The sequence below is a fragment of the Sceloporus occidentalis genome, unplaced genomic scaffold, assembly GCF_023333645.1.
Source record: "Sceloporus occidentalis isolate IW3139 unplaced genomic scaffold, rSceOcc1.0.p SCAF_5, whole genome shotgun sequence".
Classification (NCBI taxonomy): domain Eukaryota; kingdom Metazoa; phylum Chordata; class Lepidosauria; order Squamata; family Phrynosomatidae; genus Sceloporus; species Sceloporus occidentalis.
Genome location: NW_028316985.1, coordinates 104,522,927 through 104,545,043, shown reverse-complemented (window position 1 = coordinate 104,545,043; position 22,117 = coordinate 104,522,927). Strand labels below are relative to the sequence as shown.

Here is a 22,117-nt window from a genome sequence, read left to right as displayed (position 1 = left end):
GGCTAGCAACTTTGGTGTTGGTTCTGCCCACTGCTGGCATGCAGCTTTCAACATCTGGCCCTGGACCAGTTTAGCCTGAAAATGGCTCCCTGCTTCTGTTTACGTGATTAAATACCTGGAGTCTAAGAGTATATATATTTTAAGAAGAAGAATCCACAGACATGTTAAACATTTTAATAAAATCTCACTAGACTAACTGGGCATTCCTGTAGATTTATCTTCTGGAGTTATGTTAAATAAAATAAGCTGAAAAATCAAGGATCCAAGGGATTGTTTTAGTATAAATATATCTCTTGCAGTATCTTTCAGACTATTCTTTTTGTATTATTCCAGGCATAAAAGACTAAGGGCCTGGACAGACTGGCACTTTGTGCCGGCCTGAGCATGAACTAGGGTTGCATGGGTGCTGAGCTTTTACATGCTCAGAAACCCTACCGCACACCCCGGGCACCATCTTGGTGCATGCTCATCCAGATGGCATGAGCCATGATGATGTTGTGTGCAGCGTCCAAATGGTGCTGTGCACAAGGGGTGTCATAAGGCCGTGCTGCAACCCTTATTGTGCCCCTTCTATTTGCACCAGGTTGGGGGCATGACATACAGCTGCTGTGTCCCCAACCCAGAGCTACCAGGGGTGGCGCAGAGCTGCCCATGAACGGGCTGTTGGTACAGCCCCTATGTTGTAATGAGAAACTTTTCTGTGGAATAACCTGGCTATATGATGTAACTTTGTACCCTGACAATTGTCTACAATGGCTGCTTGTGTCCCATCTGTTTAGCCACTTTTGGAGCCTCAAAGTTGAGAAATAGGGTACGTGCATATGCATATGTGTGCACACACACATCAGTTCAGCCAATTAATTCCTCCTAACTTGGCTTGGCTATAAAGTCTTCCAGGTTTGATCTTTTACTTTGTTTAGGCAGAAACTAACTTCAGGCTTTGTTGTTACATCAGCCTGCTAGCAACTGTATCAGTATCTCTGCCTAGATAGTACCTTACCGCACAGGGGCTCCTGTAACGGAATGAGAACAGAATGGAAGGGGACAGGAACAAATGGGGAACGAGTGGGGGATGCATTTTACTACACACAGAAGTCCCTCACTCGTTCTGTTCCCTTGTCTTCTCTCTTGAGAACAGTTCTCAAAAATTGCCTCCACTGGGATGGATTGGGAACAGAAGGGAAGGGAACAGAACGAGTGAGGGACTTCTGTGTGCAGTAAAATGCACCCCCCCCCCCACTCGTTCCATTCCCTTTCATTCTGGGGAGCCTTCCGTTCCATTCTCATTCCGTTTCAGGGAGCCTGTGCGGTAAGGTCCTTGGTCTACCTTCCTGTCTGCTGCTTTCTTACAGCTTGGCAGTATTACGTTCTAGATAACAAATTACCTGTAACTACAGTAACTCCGTTTTGGAATACCTATGGCATACCTAAGCCATCTTGTAATGCATTTTACTCCTTTTGTAGTATCCTTGTCCACCAGCAAAAGTGAAAACTTTGCAGTGCTTTTATCAGTAGGTTCCCTTGCCCCCCACACATGGTTAAAAGGCTTAGTATAAAAACTTTATTTTTTCCTAAATCCAATAGTTACATGTAGGGCAGTTATCTTTAACACTGGGGCTCCGGGTGGGTGGGAGAGAATTAAAACCCACTTGCTTCTATCCAGTGGAACCCCTACAGAATGTCAGCTGTGTCATTCAGATAGCAGCAATCATTTTATGGATCTGTCCCAATTAATTTAAAGATCATGGTCCCACCCCCAACTCTGCTAGATAATTTTGCTAAAAACAAAAGACTTTGATTGAATAATCCTGTCCTGAAGGCCAGATTAGAATTTGGAAGGGAAATACTCCACAACATAAATGTTTTCTACATTTGTTCTGTGATGTGTGGAAATTCCATAGTGTTTGAGTTTTAGCACAATTCTCTGAAGCGTTTGATGCTAGGGAATATGTAGCATATTGTCAGATTTAATTATAAAATGCCCTGGATGTCTAGATATGCTTTAAAGTCACTCAAAGGACCTTTGGATGACAGCGCAGTAGATTCATTTTTCAAAATGCTTTTTTCTCCATTAAACATCTTTCCAAAAGATGATCACAAAATGGGGACAAAAAAAATCACTCTGCCCTTCTGTTATTGTTCAAAACATAGATTAACAATACAATCACCAATCCGATACAAAAAAGCCATATAAGAGAGACCTGTTCAGGAAGGAAATTACTATTTAATGGGCCATATGTTTTGTAATTTGCAAAGAAGTGCAAGATCTTTTAGCAAGTGTGTGCATTTTGTAAAGATCAGCAGATGAATAATTTTTGGGCAAAGAATAACAGTTTATTGAGTGGCAATCATTCAAGTGTTGATCCATCAGATCTTTAATGCTGAAGCTTGTTATTTAGCACTTGTCCTATGGACTGCATTTATCTCATGTGTATGAAAGTTCAACTAGGCTCTTAGCCTGGATAAAAAGAGAACAGATGATGTTAAATTTCAGTCTTAGAGCAGTGGTACCAAAACTTTTTTCCCCAAGAGTTTTGGACTTCAACTCCCAGAAGCCCCAGGCAGTTGGACCAACCATCAGAAATTCTTAGAACTGAAGTCCAAAATATCTGAAGGAACAAAGTTTGGGAACAACTGTCTTATAGGATGGAGCCTTTTGCTGCATCTGCACTACAGAAATGATCCAGTTTGACACCACCTTAACTGCCATGGCTTAGTGCTATGAAATTTTGGGAACTGTAGTTTGTTGTGGCACCAGAACTTGGCTCTAATTCAAACTACAAAACAAACTACAGTTCCCAGAGTTCCATAGCATTAAGCCATAACAGTTAAAGTGGCATCAAACTGGATTATTTATACAGTTTGGATGCAGCCTCAGTCCTACTTAATAAGGGCAAAGACCATCAGAGCTAGGATTTTGAGACAGGATTTAATGAGAATTTAGATGAATCACTTGAATTATTCAGTGGAAGTACAGCTCAGTATTCTGGAGTAAGGAACATCTGTTATGCTCAACAGTATTATTGTATTATATTTTTCAGTAAGTGGAGGAAATATTAGATGTCACTTAGTTTTAAATAATGGACAAGACCAGTTTCAATCCTAAAAACCATGATAAGCTCCCACATGATCATGTCTAGTGTTATCTAATGACATGGGTAGTGTGCTGCCATCATGTTGTGAATCATCATGCTTCCCTTTAATGTTCTTGTTAGGTGCTACTAGCTGAATGGGAAATCTCAACATTATTGTAAAGTCCAATGTGATAACTGTGTCTAATTTTTGTGACACAAGATGGGTCGAGATTTCAAAAAAGAGATAGAATTTTCTGCATCAATAGGTGTGATAGATTTATCACAATAGATAGATGATAGATAGATAGATAGATAGATAGATAGATAGATAGATAGATAGATAGCCTTGCAATCATATATGGTCAGTCTTGTAGGACTGAGGTTTAATTTCAGAAGATATAATCAGTCAAATCATTTTATTATACAGTAGATGTGAAATGGTTAGAATTATGTGAGCCAGCATGACATAGTGGTTTGAGCGTTGGACTATGACTTTGGAGACCAGGGTTCAATTCCCAGCCTGGCCATGAAGCCTACTGAGTGATCAGCAGTAAGTGACATGCTCTCAGCCTCAGGGGAAGGCAAAGGCCAGGGACATAGCCGGGGAGGGCGGGCGGGGGCCAGACCCCCCCTTCCATTAGATACAATGAATGGTGTGTGCCCCATTATAATGGTGACATTTAGTCTGGAACCCCACCCCACCCCTTCCTAAAATCCTGGCTACATTCCTGCAAAAGCAAACCTCCTCTGAACAAACCTTGCCGAGAAAACCCCATGATAGGTTTGCCTTAGGGTCACCATAAGTGAAGAATGACTTGAAGGCACCCAACAACAACAAATGTTCATACAATAATGGTTGTACTCTTAATGGTTGTACTTTTTCCAGGGATGTACAGAGTAATGAGAAAATCTGCCTGCCCCAAATGGCATTTTCCTTCAATGCCTATTTACCTGCCTTTATTTGTGACTTCTTTACCTTTGCCCCTTTATCTACCACTACTGCCTATGACACTGTAGCCACACCAGTATAGTGTCACCACTATACTGGATTCCAGCCAACATCTAGTCATTTTGATCTAAATGAGTTTTCCCCCCTTGTGGAGTTAAGGGGGGGAAACCAAAACAAATATGGTGACTTTAAAAAAACTTGCAGTAATTATTTAAGCAGTGTTGACATATTTAAAGTTACTTTATTATTTTAAGAATATAAAATGTATTACACACAACTTGATTTGGTGAAACAACTTGATTTGGTGTATCCATTCTACAGAAGTAAAGCAGTTTTGACACCTTCTTTAACTGCCGTGTGCCCAGATGTACATCTGTGGCATGGAGAAAAGGAATGCTCAATGGTTCTGAGAAGTACCTGGTATGCATCAGAAGTGGCAGAGGCACATTGGCACACTCTTACCAGTCCCTGGATGCCCATCTTTGCGATTAACTAACAGGATTTTGTTGTGTTTCTGCAATGTAGCTAGAGATTCATAAAGTCATGCAATGTAGATTTCAGTGTAGAATTTCAGTCTTTAATGTTCTTTCTTTCTTTAGTATTTTCTTAAGTTCTTTATTTTCTAACACTGATCAGAAGCACCATGAAATACTTTGAGAAGCTCATAACAAACATTCATATATCACACATATGTAATATTTCCAAATTCCAGATTTGTGTGAGTTTAAAAGTTTAAACCCTCTGTGCTTACTCTAATGAAGCTTAATCTGAAGAACCTTAGAAATACAATGAAATGCCATTAATTTGCTCTGTGAAGGATACAGTCATGTCACCATTATTAAATTTTCAAGTATCTCACAACCTGAATGTCAAGATCCATATGTTAAAAACCTAATATTTGAAGGAAATGTTTGCAAGTCCTGCTTTGTTAGCACCTTTGCCAAGAACAATGGGAAAGGTTGCTCTCAATAACCTGAGCAACTTCAGATTTTTTCTTTAAAGCCAATGGTGACATGCTGTGGCCTTGGAAATGATGGCAATTAAAAATGTTCAGAAAACTAGTCCAGTGGTGATTGTTACATTTAATTATTATGAAGGTTATTTGTATAGAAATGAAATCCACATATTTTCCTAGTGATTTGGAGAAAGCTCAGTGTGACTGAGAGAGGCTTGTCTATGTGTGTTTGCCTTTACAGGGGAAGTCCTAGATAAGACTGAGGAGCGGCTGGTGTATGGAATAGAATACAACAGCACTCTGCTTGAATGTATCCCTAGAACTTTGCAAGCAAAAGTGATCTGGTTTGTCCAGAGAGCACATGAAGCCCGTAAAGAAGAGGTATTTTCTCATTGAACACAAAGAAAAGCCTATCTTGTCCAGGATTTCAATTTAATTTTTTTGCATACTTCTGTAACAATTCCTTCCCTTCAGTCTCATACAATGCACACGATAAACATAACTCTCATATCATCACCACCACCACCATCACTGTAATGTTGTTCTTCTGTGGCACTTTTAAATAAAAAAAGGAACACTCATTCTGTAAAGTATTATATGTTGAAAGAAGGTATAAGAAACATTATGCAGCCTGTAGATTCAGTATTCTAAAATTATATATAGCCATGTTGTTTTGTTATTATTTATTTATTTATATCCAGTCTATCTCCTGGTATAGGTATAGATTTGTTATATTAAAATGTCACAGAATCTTTCCTTTTAGGGCCAGTTCACATGCTTGAGCATAAAAAATATGTAGCCATAATAGATTTACTTCCCTTCCTCAGAATCTGCCTCAGAAATTACCTAAGATCATCATGCGCCCAAAAAGGTGGTCTCCAGTACATTTTGATGGATGCAGGAGCCTTCTCCTTTTCACACAAGCTAATATAGAGCCTATACAGACAGGCTGAAATAAAGCTGCTTCAAGTCACTTGGGAGGTATGGTGTTTAAATGATGCATGCGTCCTAAGAGGCCAGAAGCCGCACCAAAGCCACATTCCAACCCTAAGGAATGGAGCACAGCTTCTGGTCTCTTAAGATGTGTATGTCATTTAAACAGCATACCTCCAAAGTGACCCGAAGCAGCTTTATTTTGGCTTGTCTGTATGGGCCCATAGTTACATCCTCTCTATTGACTTGTGCTGAGAAAGCAGTTCCATCAGGGGCCCCATCTAAAAGAGAAGACAAAGATTTTTCTCTTGCTGAGGATCAGTGGACTTTCCCCACACTGCAGTTTGTCTCCTCCATACAAGCTAGTGGAGCAGCTTCAGCAAAACAAACAAACAGCTAATCTCCAGCTCCACTTTTAGTTTAAAGCTGGAGAATAATTCAGTAAATAACAAGACTCATTTCTTTTTTGAAGAAAAGGTTTTCATGATCAACCTAAGTTCTTCTTCAAACATGGTTCATTAGAGCTTCACTAGCATCAGTAAATCTCCCTCACACATATAAGTAATGCAAGACACAAGTGAGCCATGCCTATGCCATGCTATACTTTGAAAACACTCTCCAGTCTTTTATAGAGCTTTCACTTTGCTGCAGTTCTAACACAAATTTGCTGCAATGATGTTTAATTTCAATAGAAAGCTTAATTCTCTCTAATTAAAGTTAGCTCTCTTTAATTAAAATTAGTGACACCGTGAAGTGCTTAACATTTGGCTGGATTCTGGCCCAAGATATTTGAAACTGGAAGTGCTTAATAATGTTTAGAAGATTTACATTTTCGACCCACAAATGCCACTTGATGTACTTTCCATTACCTTCTCCAGGCATCATCATCATCATCATCATCATCATCATCATCATCATCATCATAATTTATATCCCACCTCTCCAATATAATCAAGGCGTCATCCACTTGGCACCATATAATTTTGTGATCCTGTCAATATTTAATTCTTGTTAGACTAATTCACTTCTCTTATATTCATTTCTCTGATTCCGCCAATCAATCATTCATTGGTCACTATGATTATGTATATGCATGAGGGTGGTATTTTACAGTCCCATTGTATTCCTCCCTTATTTTCACTGTATAATATAATTTTCTCTTTGTCTTATATGTAGGTGAAGACTGATGATCGGGTTCTCAAAGTGGACCTTGGGCTCTTATTTTTACGGCTTCACAGGATGGATGCTGGAACATATTTCTGCCAGACAGTGGAACATAGTATCATCCATACAATAAGAAAAATTACACTTGAGGTTGTGGAAGAGGAGCGTGTAGATGACATGTTTAACAAAGACTATGAGGAGGATCATGTCTCTCAGAAGATGCCATGTCCTGTACAGAGTAGCATTCCCCATGGCTCAAGGCCATGGTACAAAGAATTTCTGCAGCTTATAGGTTATAGCAATTTCCAGAGAGTAGAGGAATACTGTGAAAAAGTGTGGTGCACAGATAAGAAAAGGAAAAAGCTGAAGATGTCTCCATCCAAGTGGAAGTACGCCAATCCACAAGAGAAGAAGGCACGCATCAAACCTGACCATTACCGTGTTCCCAGGCACACTGCTGACTCTTGATAGGGAGAGAAATCCCCAGTGATTCAAGAGAGCATTTGTTTTTGTTTGGACCTAAGGAAAGGGAATTTGGTCTTGGATTTGGTCATTAATACAAGTTTATATATATCTGAAATGTTGAGACTGGAAATGAACAAAGGTGTTTTTAGTAAGTTATAGACTTGGCATTTGTTTAGATGCGTTTTAAAAAAAATCTGCTTAATGCAGATTTTTGTAGATATTAATGCTTAATATCATTCCATATTAAGTTTTCATTTAAGAACAACCTAACAATCATCCTGTTCAACCTTTAGACCAAGTAGTCAAGCATGGACCATGCTTCTGATGTATATTCTAGTGTGCTGTGGGGATATTTAAGTGAACTCAAATGCTGATAATTTGATAAGCAAAGCAACAATGTATTGTATAATTTCTTTTTTTATTTCACAAATGTCTTGCTGATTTTTAACGTGTCAAACCCTGTGTGGCCCTTCCTGGACTCCTTAGAATCCCAGTTTTCATTTCTAAACAGCATGTTTATATTCTAATTGTTGCAGAAAATAGTTTGAATATGTGACGACAGCAACAGCTAAGAGCAGAAATGGTGAAGACTCATAAATAAATTGTTCTGATTATAAATGTGTTCTATTTGTCAAAAACAAATAGTAAACAAAATTAATAATTGAATATAATATGGTAAAGGTGAACCATGACCACCTTTCATTGAAATCAATGGAATTAGATTTTTGTTGTTGTTGTTATCCACCCTTGAGTCGATCTCAACCCATGTCAACCCTGCAGATGAGACATCTCCAAGACTCTGTATGCTCCACTGTTCTGCTCAGGTCCTGCAAATTCATACCCATAATCTTCTTAAGAGAATCCATCCATCCATGTGACCTTCCTCTCTTTCTGCTTCCCCTATCCTAAGGTAATATTCCTTTTGAGTTGAAAGATGTAAGTATTTTGAACATATGTGTAACGAATTTCAGAGAGATTTCTGGTTTGATCTGTTCTAGGACTATTCATTTGACCTCTTGGCAGTCCATGATAACCTCAGCACTCTTCTCCAGCACCGCATCTCAAATGAATTAATTCCCTTCCTATCCGCTTCCTTAACTGTCCATCTCTCACATCCATACATGGTAACAGGGAATACAATGGCTTGTATGAGTCTAACGTTCGTGCTCAGTTGTATGTCTTTACATTTTAAGATATTTTCTAGTACTTTCCTAGCTGCCCTCCCCATTCTTAGTTTTATGATTTCTTGACTGCAGTATTTTGAAATTTAATTGTGATTAATCCAGTAATGGGGTACTGATTCATTTCAGATGAATTGGGCCCCAAATATTTATTTTTTCTTCATCTGTGTATCAAGGATTATTTAAAAAGTGACTTGAGTTTCCTTTTTAAAAAAAAAAAAAAAGATAATAACTTCATGAAAAGAATATTCTTACTCAGAGCAAGTTCTCTGTGCCCAACAAATGTAATGTACAATTTGCCATGTTTATGATAATGATATGCAAATTAAAGGGATAATCCATTCCCTTGTCACTGTATTTATTTTGAAATGTCAGAGCCCTCTCCCACTTATTTATACACAGGGGAACACCACCCTTAGCACAATCCCCCACCAGCCCCCAGCAGAAACCTGAGTTCAAGACAGGATTGGTTTTGCTTAAGCATTAAAACTGAGTTTACGATAGAGCTGGCACACCATGGATGCTTTTAATATACAGTACACATATCATCAGAACCACTTCCAGCCCATCATCAAAGCCATCACTATGGTTAAATGTCCAACAAAAATAATAATTTCCATATTTGGAATATTGTTTCCATTTATACCAGAACAGCAGCCACGGAACATATGTTGATTGCTCAAAATGTTGACCATTTTTGTGTAAGATGTCAGAATGTAGCTACACTTGGAGCAAACTGTTTGGAATCCATAAGATTAATAATGGTGCCCTCTTGTGGGAAGAAAGAACATTTCATTTTTTGTTATATATGTCCTTCAAATCAGCATAACATGATAGAGCAGTGCTCTAGTAAAACTACTTGTTTTTGTAAATATAAAGCAACACCTCTCATCCTTGACAAGTTTCCCACTTCATTGGAACATAACTAATTCAAATTGTTTTAACATATTCTTCTTCAGTCATTTTCTTTTCCTTTTCTGCTCACAGTTTTTAATCTCATTTACCCTAGCTATGATTTAATCTTATTTTCCCCCCTCTGAGGTAGTTTAATTATTAAGAGTACTTTCTGCTGATGCATTTGTTCTGAACGTCAATAATGTAGTCTTATGCATGTCTCATCAGAGGTAAGTCCCCTTGATTTCAATGGCTTCCAGGTCATTGTCAGAACTGCAGCCTTATTTTCTGATTTAACCTAATATTGAGAGGTGAGTGATTAACTTTCTTATTTTGTGAATGGGGAAAATTATGTTCACTGTCTCATGGAAGGGCAGATTTGAACAAGGGCCTATATCTAATTTTGGGGCTGTATCTATACTGCAGAAATAATCCACTTTGACAGCACTTTAGCTGCCGTGACTCAATGGTACGGAATTCTAGGAATTGTAGTTTGTTGTGGCACTAGAGTTCCCTGAAAGAGAAGGCTAAATGTCTCACCAAACTATAAATCCCAGAATTATATAGCATTAGGCCATGAAATTTAAAGTAGTGTCAAACTGAATTATTTCTGCAGTACAGATACTGCCTGGGTCAGAATTCTTGCTTGGAGTGGGACCTGGCTCATTCGTACTAAACAAAGCCTATTTTTTACAGGTCTAGAAAATCTTCCATGTGATTGGTTCTGGTACCTAGCAATGGGCAAAACTGGCCAGGTTCCTTTTCTCTCACATTTTACTTTCACAAATGTTGGTAATTTTGATCAAAACAAACTGAAATTAAATTCTTACCCATAGCTAATGGGGATGGACAAATCTGTCGGTTTTTCTTTCCTGCCACATTTGAATTTTGCAAATGCTAGTAAATTCTAATCTACAAATACCTCTCTATTTGTGGTATAGCTCACTAACAGCTGGCCCAGCAGTTGCAGGAATGAAGTTCCTCTAGAAAAATAATTCTATTGCTGCACCTGAAAAGGTGTTTGTTGTTGTTGTTAACTGCCCTCGAGTTGACCTGGACCCATGGCAAACCTGGCAATAGGACATCTCCAAGACCCCTTATCTTCCACTGCTCTGCTTAAGACTTATAGATTAATGCTCAGGACCTCCCTAATTGAGTCCAGCTACCTGGTGTGCCATCTTTCTCTCTTTCTACTACCCTCTGCCTTTCCTAGCATTATTGCCTTTTGTAATGAGTTGTGCCTTCTCATGATGTGGCCAAAGTACAACAGCCCCAGCTTGATCATTTTGACTTCTAAGGGTGAGGCTTGATCTGTTCTAGGATCCATTTGTTTGTCTTTTTTGCAGTCCATGGTATCTTCCACACTCTTCTCCAGCACCAAATGGGTTGATTTTCTTCTTATCTGCTTTCTTCATTGTCCAGCTCTCACATTCACACATAGTGATGAGGAATATCATGGTGTTCTAACTTTAGTACTTTATCTTTAATCTTAAACTTGTCCAGTTCTTTCATCACTGCCCTTCCAATTCCTAGTCTTCTTCTTATCTCTCAACTACAGTATCCATTCTGATTAATGTTTGTTCCTGGTAAATATCAAACCTGTAAGAAAGCCCCTAATAAGATACTTAAGCAAATTTGAGGGTAGGATCATCACATAATTTACGTGGCATCTGGTGGCATCTGTGACATTGAGGCAATTGGATCTGCTTGGGAGATAATCTGAACTTTAAGTAAACTATCCAAGCCGATTAACCATTTCCCCTGAATAGGCTCAGCACCTTGGACAGGCCCCTTAAAGTTCCAACTAAAACTTAGAACTGATTTATAGATCCACTGACATGAACACTAGTAGCAGCCAATGAATAGTTTTGTTAATTTCGATTGTAAGATGCCATGCTTTCATCATAGAAGATTTTCAAACCTGGCAGAATCACTGGTATCTCGCCCCAGAAACATCCTTCAAACATGGAGGAAGCACATGTGTATGAACGCCTGGTGCTCTTCCTCAATTGTCATGGAATCGTCTCTCCCTCGAGCATCCCTAAATTGTTTCAAGGGGAGCAGATTTCCTCTGAACAGAAACTTTGCTTTCAGAGAAAATCAGCTCCCCTTGAGACGATTCTGGGATGCTAGAGGGAGCAACAATTCCATGACAATTAAGGAAGCACACCAGGCGTTCATACATGCACATTTCCTTCACATTTCAGGGATGTTTACCAGTGATTCTTCCAGGTTTGAAAATCTCCATAACAGCAGACACCTTTCTTAGGAAAGACTTTATAATTGAGAAGAAATAGTTTGCAGAAGAAATGGTGAAAACTTTAGGGAAGCAACATACGCATCTTCTTTGGGAAGGCGAGACTCTTGAGACCATGTCCTCTGGCTAACATATTTTATGGCATAAAGGCAGTCTGTAAATGTTAGTTTGCCAATTAAGAAACTTTTACTGAGATTATAATCACTTCCATTACTTTAATTGTTGATTCCCATTAATTGCAGTTGGCCATGTAAACACATCAGTGCTTCATGAGGTTCTTAAGAAGGCTGGGAAGGCTGCATGCCTGTGTGGGTAACTAGTTAGATCTTTTGTGGAAAACATTTACAGATAAGAAGTCGAAGGCTTTCATGGCTGACATCCATAGTTTTTTGTGGGTTTTTCGGGCTATGTGGCCATATTCTAGAAGAATTTATTCCTGACATTTCACCAGCATCTATGGCTGGCATCTTCAGAGAAAGATGCCAGCCACAGATGCTGGTAAAACATCAGAAATAAAGTCTTCTAGAATATGGCCACATAGCCCGAAAAACCCACAAAAAACTATTTACTGATGAGTTGGCTAAGGGGGTGTTAGTAATTGCTTCAGTCTTCTACCAATTCATATACTTCAGGAGGGAAAGACAGGAATGGAGTAGACATCATCAAAAGTTTCTCAAGGGGCTTATTTCTCTATCAGGCCAGCTGCTACCTAATAACACAATTCCTGTCCTGAAATAACAGCATTAAAAATTAAGTTTCTACTTGTTTTCTGTTCTAGTAAACAGAACTGAAAAATTCTATTCTTTGAAGTTCCGGTTTGTTTTTTCATTTTTGTTTTAAGTCTGTCACTGCTTTGTGCTGTTTCCAAAAGCATTTAACAATAAAACAATACAATCCTTTCAATCAAGGGTGGGCAAGTTTGTCCTTGTGAGCATTTTTGTGGCTCCCAGTACACCACAGTGCTTCAAAAACCTTTTTAATATAAATGTTTCAAAGCCTTTTTTACTCCCAGAAGCCTTGGGAGCATTTTTGGGGTGTCCCTTGTCATTTTAGGTCCAGCAGAGGCCTTTTGTTAAAAGAGGTCTCTTCTGAACCTAAAATGGCCCCATACCCTGAGAGGGTGTTTGAGACATTTTGAGGCAAAAGGTATGATTGTTAACAAACTAGTTGGCTGAACAGCAAGTGTATACTACAACACAAGTCACTAATGTGAGTGAAATGGAAAACCAGAAAAAGCGATAATCCCAAGGTAACATTTCGCCACTGACTCCATCAATCTTTGTTACTGCAATAGTTGATGCACAAAGATGTCTGTGAATATCTATGGGAAATGAGTTGGTCTGCACCCTTTGGGTTAATGTTAAGACTAGAATTTAGCTGTTGTTTTTTAAAAAAAAAAATTATATGTAGTACCTAGAGTTTAAACATCTTAAAAATATGAATTTACATTTCCACATGTTAACCCCAAAAGGTATTGTACAGTTTTAACTTTGTTATTTAAATGAAATGTGTATCTCATTAAAATATATATGTTAAATGTCCTATGAATACTGAACTTTGTCCTAGGCTGCTTGTATACTGTAGAATTAATGCAGTTTGACACTGCTTGAACTGTCATGGCTCCATGCTATGGCATTCTGGGATTTGTAGTTTTGTGAAATATTTAGTCTTCTCTGTCAGAGAATACTGGTGCCACAACAAACTTCAAATCCCAGGATTCCATAGAATGGAGTCATGACAATTAAAGCAATGTCACAATATATTAATTCTGCAGTGTAGCAGCAGTCTTAGAGTGGTAAGACTGGCAACTTGCTATCTTTGCACAGGCATGTAAAGACCTTATTGTTTCAGGAGGCCTTTTATCATGTGCAATATTTTACACATACATGCACACCCACACACACACACACACACACACACATTTTGTTTTTAATGGTAATATTTTTAACTGATAGTTTGAAATATGTTTATCTTTAGTATAATGTAATTTTTAAAGCTGTACCAGTGTTAATTTTTATAAGTTATCTTGAATCTTAAACTGGGAAAAGGGTGAAACATTGGATGATGATGATGATCATGATGATGATCATGATCATGATGATCATGATGATCATGATGATGAACATGATGATGATCATGATGATGATGATGATGATCATCATAATGGACAATCTTGGGAGAGAACAGATTTGAAGACAAGAGAGAAAAACTATAAACTATCAAGACCTCAGATTCAGCACCTCTGGGAAAATGAGTGCTCTGCGTGGAATTTTAAATGGACTGATAAAACATCTGAATAAAATTGCCACAGATAGGATCACAATAGCACAGTTGAAAAAAGCCACACTGCTTGAAACATGCCACATTTTCTGACAATGCCTCACTGATACCTAGATTCTTGGATAGAATTCATATCATTGGTGGGCCAAAGTTACAGTCTGTGACACCTGATAGACTGTGAAACTGATACATTAATAGTGCTGTAGTACTGGGAAGGGTATCAACATTTTTAAATCGTTTCTCTATTAAACAAAACACAATCTATTGTGAAGACTGGCAGTTAAAGAAGGAGTTGCACCCTGTCTTTTGACCCATACCCCACTCCATTTCACCCCTATTGCATACTGAGCTTTTCTGTCTTTCTAGAAGTATCGGTAGTGTCTCTCATTCAGGCAGAATGGAAGAAGGCAGAAAAGACAGGGTATTTTTTAATTTAAAAAAATTAAAATAACCCTCCAGGTAAACTGAATCTCTAGTGCAACTCATATTTTCAGTGTGTTTCTGCTCTCTCTCCCACTTCCTCCATTGTTGCTAGTTTCTTGGCTCCTTACTAGGTGCAAAGCATCTCATGAAAAAGGTCACATGTATAGTCACCAATGTGATCTTTCTTTCCCTCCCATTGCTCAAAATCAAAACATATCCAGTAATGCGTAACAGGCAGAAAGCTCTGAAAATTCAGTGAAAGACAACCCTATGTCGACAAAAATGTAACATGGCCCCACCAGATTACCTGACTGCACACATCGTGTTTCCCAATGCTCTGAGCCACTGATAGTCTTATCTTCCATGAATTTCTCTATTCCATTTCTAAAACCATGCAAAGTTCACTATATTTTGTAGGAAATAATTCTATAGTTTGGCTAAACATCATTGGAGTACCTGAAAAAGAGCTACCTTTTCCCCCTTGTCCAGAAAGTCCCACCATTTGAACACAAGTTCTAAGGTTACACAATAGGAGGAAAACCATGTTCACATCCACCTTCTCCCACACTATTAGTATTTTATCATTTCCCCTCAATCAATCTTTTTGTAGCTAAAGAGTTGCAAACATTGGTCTGAAATGTGTTATTCTCAATTAAAGACCCATTGGATTATTTAGGTGTCAACTCAAAATTCAAAGAATGATTCATTGGGTCTACTCTAGTTGGTACTTATGGTTCATGCCATATTAAGCATGGGTAATGTGGTAGTTGCTCTAGCCCAGGTGGTGAAAATCTGTCAATCTAATTCCCATTTGCTTTTGTCTGATATTTAATTCTCATTGCACTTCTCAACATTGCAACAATTTTCTCATTCCATTTTGATTCTGTATCATGTTGCACAAAGTCTGCAACATGTGGAAATTGATGCATATTTATTGTACATAGTTTCCAAAATATACACATTTTAATGTATTTTTCCATTGTGAGCATTTTATCCACATTTCCCTGAATGATTAAATCATGTTTGCATGTATTTCCAATTGCAGTTTCATGCACATTTTTCAAATGTATGCTCACCTTCCGTAAAAGTAACACAGCACAAGCCTTCCAACGTATGGATTTCTATGGCAAGATGTACTCAATTCTGTTCAAGTCTCAGGAGATGTGAGATGGGTTTTTTAAATACAGAAATGTGAACTGAATGAATGTCTTTTTCATCCACAGTTCCAGTGCCTTAATCATTTTACTTGCCCTTTTCTGCCCTTTTTCATCTTCCCAATATCCCTTTTTAAGGTGGAATTATTTGTACTGTACACAATATTCATAGTGTGGTTGAACCTTGGTTTTGTATATGGACATTATGGCACTGGTGGTTGTGTGTGTGTGTGTGTTTGTGTGTGTATTTTCCCCTTCATTTGACATTTTCATGGTGTAGCTGGGCTGACATTTCCATCAAGCTACTTACAACAATCTCATGTCCCCTTTCTTGAGCAATTTCCTGGAAACTTGACCAATCTCCTTCTCCAAGAACAAGTAATAGTGTTTACAGTTTTCGTCACGAACCGCACAGAGATTTTACCGGTCAGAAATATAAAAAAATAAATTGCTTGTGTATATTTCATAGCCATGATACAATTTTGACACTGATTTAATACATTTATTAATGTTTTCACATAACTGTAACATAGATGTTTAGAGAATCATCCTCTTATTGTACCATGGAAGCTTTTTTGGAACACAGGAGGTCTGCTCTTCAGACACAAAAAACACCTGCAAACATTTGTCTTGATCAGTTTTTTTGTGAAAGACCACATTAAATATTTCCCATTGGTACTCTCCATTGAACATGCAGAAAAAAGAGCCAGCATGGTGTAATAGTTTGAACACTGGACTACAACTCTGAAGACCAATGTTCAAATCCTCACTCAGCTAGAAAAACCCACTGGTTGACACTTAGCCTCACAGGAAGCAAAAGCAAACCCCCTCTGAATCAATATGGTCAGGAAAACTCCATGATACCTTGCTTTAGAGATGCCATGAGTTGGAAACTATTTGAAGGTACACAGTAACAACAAGACAAAACAGAAGCTCAGTGGGAAAATAGATTTCTTGGAGTTTTAAATGGCAAATTCCAAAGGCCACCCCTCACAATATAAAGACTTCTTGTGGGATTCACTGTTCTCATCTTGCACAGGGACCTGTGTGCTTCTCACCAGTATAAAGACAGGTTTCAAGCTTCAGTGTTCAGGGGGGTTTATTTCATTTTGTTTGTTTGTGGATTTTAGTGGGATTTCTTATCTTTTTTTTAATCAGTCTTCTTCTATTGCCTTTATTCTTTCCAGTCATCTCATGACACATGTAGTTGGATGAGTTTATTCTGATAGCCTGTGAAATATTTCCCCATAACATCATAAAACCACAGACTCAAAGATTGTAACGTTGTCCTCCCCCACCCCACCCCCACCCTTTGGCCCATATACTTAAAAAGAAAAGAAAAGTACTTCCTTGGTGATGAAACGTCTGTGTTTCAAAAGCTTGCACAAAGAATGTTATGCCTTTTTGATTGCTCTAATAAGCACTTAGAATATGGATTTCAAAATCTGTAATTGTCTGTCATGTGGGCTATGCAAGTGACAATGTCCTAGAAGGACTTCACTGTAGATGTACAACACAGAACGTAGATGCAATAGGTCTGCTCCTGTGTATATAAATACCACAAACATGAACTTGGGATAGTATATTGTCTCAAATCCTTGTAATTTAAAGGAAACCATTCAGGTTAGTTGAATTAAAAGGTCAGACAAAAGCAAATCTGACCCTCAGGTGAAATGACTTGGAACACTAGATTTTGTCCATATCTATTCACCTCAGTGTAAGAACTACACCGAGTAGCTCTTATATGATCATTTCTTTCTTTTGAAAATATAGAATTTGCTCTGTATCAGTGTTTTTAACCTGACTTTCAAGAAAATAAGGTGCTAATTTATTTTAGTACTCTCATTAGGAGGAGAAACTGTTCTTGCAATTTATCAGGGAGGAGGGAGCTCTCACAAATGCCATAGTTTTTGCAACTGAGTTAAAAATAGGATTTGGAAGACTGAGCAAATCAACATACTCTCTTATGAAATGATTGATTTATTTTTAGCAGGACAGAGAACTGACCAAAGCACTGATCTGAAGAAAAACAGGATGAAGAAATACTATCTATCAAATCTTAGCTTGAGACTGTGTTAACTGTCATTGAGAGTTACAATGGGCCTGAAATCTCCAGCTCAAAATCTTATGCATTGCCATCCTGCATGGACAGAGTCTTCCTCACATGCACAGCTAGTCAAAGTGTGGGGTTGCAACCATGTTCTTACATATGTGTGCACACAGTCATCACTGAATGTGAGATGACAGAACAGTCCCCATCCTCTTCATTTCTCCCCCACGACTTCTATTTTAGTCCTGGTCCATGGGTTTATACATCTGCCTACAACAATGAGTGATTTTAAAATTGGCAGGTATAAACTGTAAACAAATAATATCACAATAGCAAGTACATTTCTATACTACTTATCAGTGCACTTAAGCATTCCCTAAGAGGTTTACAATGTGTAAGCTAATTGCCCCCAACAAGCTGGGTACTCATTTTAGCGATTTATGGAAGGATGCAAGGCTGAGTCGACCCTGGAGCACTTCAAGATCAAACTGACAATCTTGTGGCTATGAGAGGCTGCAGAACGAAATTTAACCACTGTGCCAGCAGGACTCCTAAAATAAGGCAGTTTCCAGTTGCTTAGAAGGTGGCACATTTAGATAACGCACACCTTGAAAGCTACTAGAAACCAGATCGAAGCTGTGCTCCAGAGCTAAAAACCAGAGCAGAAAGAAGCCTGGATAGTCTGACTCAACGTAGAAAATGTGGATCTTCACACCTGCATATAAACACCTCAAGGTGAGTGTGGGACTGTGGCAAAACAAAGAAATGAAAGTGCAACAGCTCCAATGGATGTAATTGCTACATACACAAACCAGAAAGTCCAACAGAGGGACGTGGAGTGAAGGGGGCATTGTAGGGGCCCTCCATGATTGTGCTTTACCAATGTATCACTTGCACACCAATGCACCAATTCCCTATACTGGCAGAGCATTGCACATTCAACTGTGTGGCTGATCAAAGGAGCAGTCATACAATGGGATAGCATTTGGGCAGATGTGGGAAATACTTGGAGGTAGCAGTTAGTGGGTTTGTGCAATGATGAGCATGTATGGTGGGAAGCCAACTAAAAAATTGCCCAGTGTCATGGCTTGATGTCCTGCCATGTGGTCAGGCTGTATGTATTTTGCTCACCTTGGGAGTGGGCTGTGTGGGCAGTGAGATTTCAACCCGCTATTGGAAAAAGCAGGATTGAGCTGCTTTTTCCTGCCCATCTGTTCTGGCCCTGTATTTCTCTTACAGCAAAGCTGTTTTGCTACTTTTAGTTAGCACAGCCCCTATGTAAGGGCCAAACTACCTGTTACATGGGATTCCTTGCCATGTTATTTTCTAAATGAAATAGCTGGTACTACAGATTGCAGAAGGAAGGATGAAGACTGCATCACAGGTGGATTGATTCAGTCAAAGAAGCCAGATGTCTGAGTTTGCAAGACCTGACCAGGGCTGCCGTTGAGCAGGACTCACAGAAATCTCTCACTGATACAGCTGCCTTAAGTCCAAACCAGCCTGATGGTTCATAGAGCAAGGAAGAGAGTGCAAGCAGTAGAAAGGTAGTGAGCTGCTGCTGAATCCTGATGCCAACTTTTCCTTTCTACTCTCCCATGCTTCCAGCTCTTCAGAGTGGTTAAACAGTGTTTGTTTGCTACCTTGCAGGTAAGCTTCCTTACTTTCTTATTTCTCAAGAAAGACACCTAACACTTATTCCCTCAATGAGACTGAATGTACTTCTGTCAGTGGCTCAGGGCTTCAGTTTTATGTGTGTCATCTCTGGATGCTAAATAACAATTTTAGTCACAATTATGTGTCACCTGGAACAGATTCAAAAGGACAGAAATACATTTCCCATTCTTTTTAATTGCTTGACTGTATGAGTCAAGCATTCATATGCTGAAATGGCACACAGATTGCATTGCAACTTAACTGATATAGCAGAACTAATCTAGTGGAGGAAAATGTAATTAGCTTTTTAAAAAATCTAGTGAACAACTCTCCTTTTGAGACACCTCCTCTTATTTTACCTTCAGCTATAAAATCAAACATATTTCTGCCACCTCATGTCTCAAGGTCCAAAAAGTTAGAGATGCTTCTGAAAGCTGCACTGTCCAGATAAGAGCTACTGAAAGTGAGCTTTCTACATTTGTCACCTAGCAGGATGTTTGTAATGCCTGACAGGTCTCTGAATCTATTTCCACCCAAATTGCTGTTTTCTTTGAGATTTTAAAAGGGCCAGGGGTGGATCCAGTGAGAAATTGTTGCTGCAGATGAGGCTATGTTTCTCAGTTTGTAGCTGATTTGTACATATCTATGAATAGTCATAAATGCTGCCTTCCCCCTTCCCTTCTCTTTCTTGAATGACAGAAAGTAATTTACTTGGGTACAAATAGTAATATAATGGCAGACTGGCTTATGACACATCAAAAAAGAAGGTAATCACTGTTTAATAGTAGTATTTCAGAACCATGGGCATAATGATTCCATGGCTATTATTCAAAAACATAAATGCACATGGATGTGTGTGTGTATACACACACACACACACACACACACACACACACACACACACACACACTACAATACAGCAAGTTATCTTAGATCTCACTGCAGAAGCCTGTGCAAACGAACATTTGCACTTCAGCCTCCATTAATTTTTGCTTAAGATTAAACTCTACTGTGTATTGACACTATAGGGTAATCCAAATGTATGTTGGCAACAAAAATCCAGACCCTGTTTGACTACTGCAGACTGTAATGCTCCACCACTATACCTATGGTATCTGTCTGGACTCCTCTCTTCCCAATAGCAGCTAGATGGAGCCTAGGCAGGAAGAACAATCAAAGTTTGGTTTGTTTGTTTGTTTGCACAGCTGGAGAAGGGAAACAGCTTCTTCCTTCCCAGAGTTCTTTCATGCTCACTGGAGGTCCATGTAGGCAAAGATTGCTCCTTCTTCTGGCAACTGAGAGCATAGAGATGGGTATCAGAGCCTGGAAAGTTATTTTTAGGATGAATGAATATGATAACCTGCTCATATCTTCACAGTGAAAGGATGATGCTCTGCAGCCCAGAACATCATCCTACCACTTCTCAGTTATACATTTAGAAATATTTTTTTTTAGCTCAGTGGGACATGTATAGGCTCAGGAAAAAAAAAGGAAAAGCAGGCCCGAAACACACAGGTCAAAAGGACCAGCTTCAGGCCAATCCAGGGGTGTGGCATACAGATGACACACACCCCTGGATTGGGCCAAAGCTATGCTGCTGCCGCCTAAAGCAACCAGTGGCCACAAGCAAAAGGAGCACAAAAAAGTGCTCCTTGCAGCAGTCTGTTTGGGATTGCAGTGGCAGCCAGCCTCGGGACTGCAGTGTCTGATCACTGCAGTCCTGTGCTGAATGGGAAGTGACCGAAAATGGAGCGGCTAGAGGCCACTCCAAGCTGCCAGTGTGCTTCACCCTGCAGAAATATCCATTTCATACAGGACTTATTTTGAGGTCTGTCTGTCTGTGTAATGTTGATTCACATTAACTCTGACGTAGTAACCCAATCATATGGGTTTCCTGGCAAGATTTAGTCAAGATTAACTTGAAGGACTTGCCTTGCTCTAAGAGATACCCAGTAGGTCTCCATGGCCGAGCAGGAATTTGGACTCCAAGAGTCCTAGTCAAATACTGAAACCACTACACCACACTGGCTACACAAACAGAGACACACACACAGACACACTGCAAATACTAGAATCCTGCACCTATGTTGTCCAAACCTGCAAGAGCCCAAGAATGTATTGGCTGTGTACTCTGCAATTGCTGACTTTGAATGATTGTGCTAAAAATTTATAAATGGAGCCAATCATTTCACAGTGGGTAATAAAATACCTGACAGCCTGAAGTGTCCCATTGGGACCAAACAATGTAAAGTCTGAGTCATAAACCTCATACTCATGCTCACCTTTTCCTGAGAGGTAATTGGAGAACTACTGCTGAGCAAGAGTGGGTACAGTTTAGAGTTTTAGAAGTGTGAGTTAAGAGCTGGAAAACTTTGCCAGAGAGTCACTTACCAGATTTTCTTAGGTAGGGGCTGAAACAGACCAACCCTTATTTTGAGGATAAGATCCAGCACATTAAATAGCTTCTTTACAGGTTAGACTAAAGCTTGGAATGGATTCACTAATCCTCTGACCTAGAAACCATCAGATGGCTTAAACCTTAGAATTTTGGCTGGATCAAATGAAATATGCTGTCTTCACTGATTCTGCAACACTTTCTATTTGGGAGGCTTGACCAATAAAGAGCATTTGCCATATTCAGATGTTCTCTCTCAGGTGATTTCAGTCATGTGAAGGGAGAGC

The 22,117-nt window shown here is 39.1% G+C and overlaps 1 protein-coding gene across 2 annotated transcripts in view; it reads left to right on the top strand.

The window, feature by feature from the left end:
• LOC149312619 (semaphorin-3E) overlaps positions 1-9,528 on the top strand; it is a 208,306-nt gene extending 198,778 nt beyond the window's left edge. For both annotated transcript variants that reach the window (XM_089525013.1, XM_089525012.1), the window contains exons 16-17: positions 5,220-5,359; positions 7,088-9,528. In XM_089525013.1, coding sequence (XP_089381139.1) covers positions 5,220-5,359; positions 7,088-7,543 — 596 coding nt within the window. In that variant the 3' untranslated portion in view covers positions 7,544-9,528. The remainder of the gene's footprint in view (positions 1-5,219; positions 5,360-7,087) is intronic.
• The last annotated feature ends 12,589 nt before the right edge of the window (positions 9,529-22,117 follow it).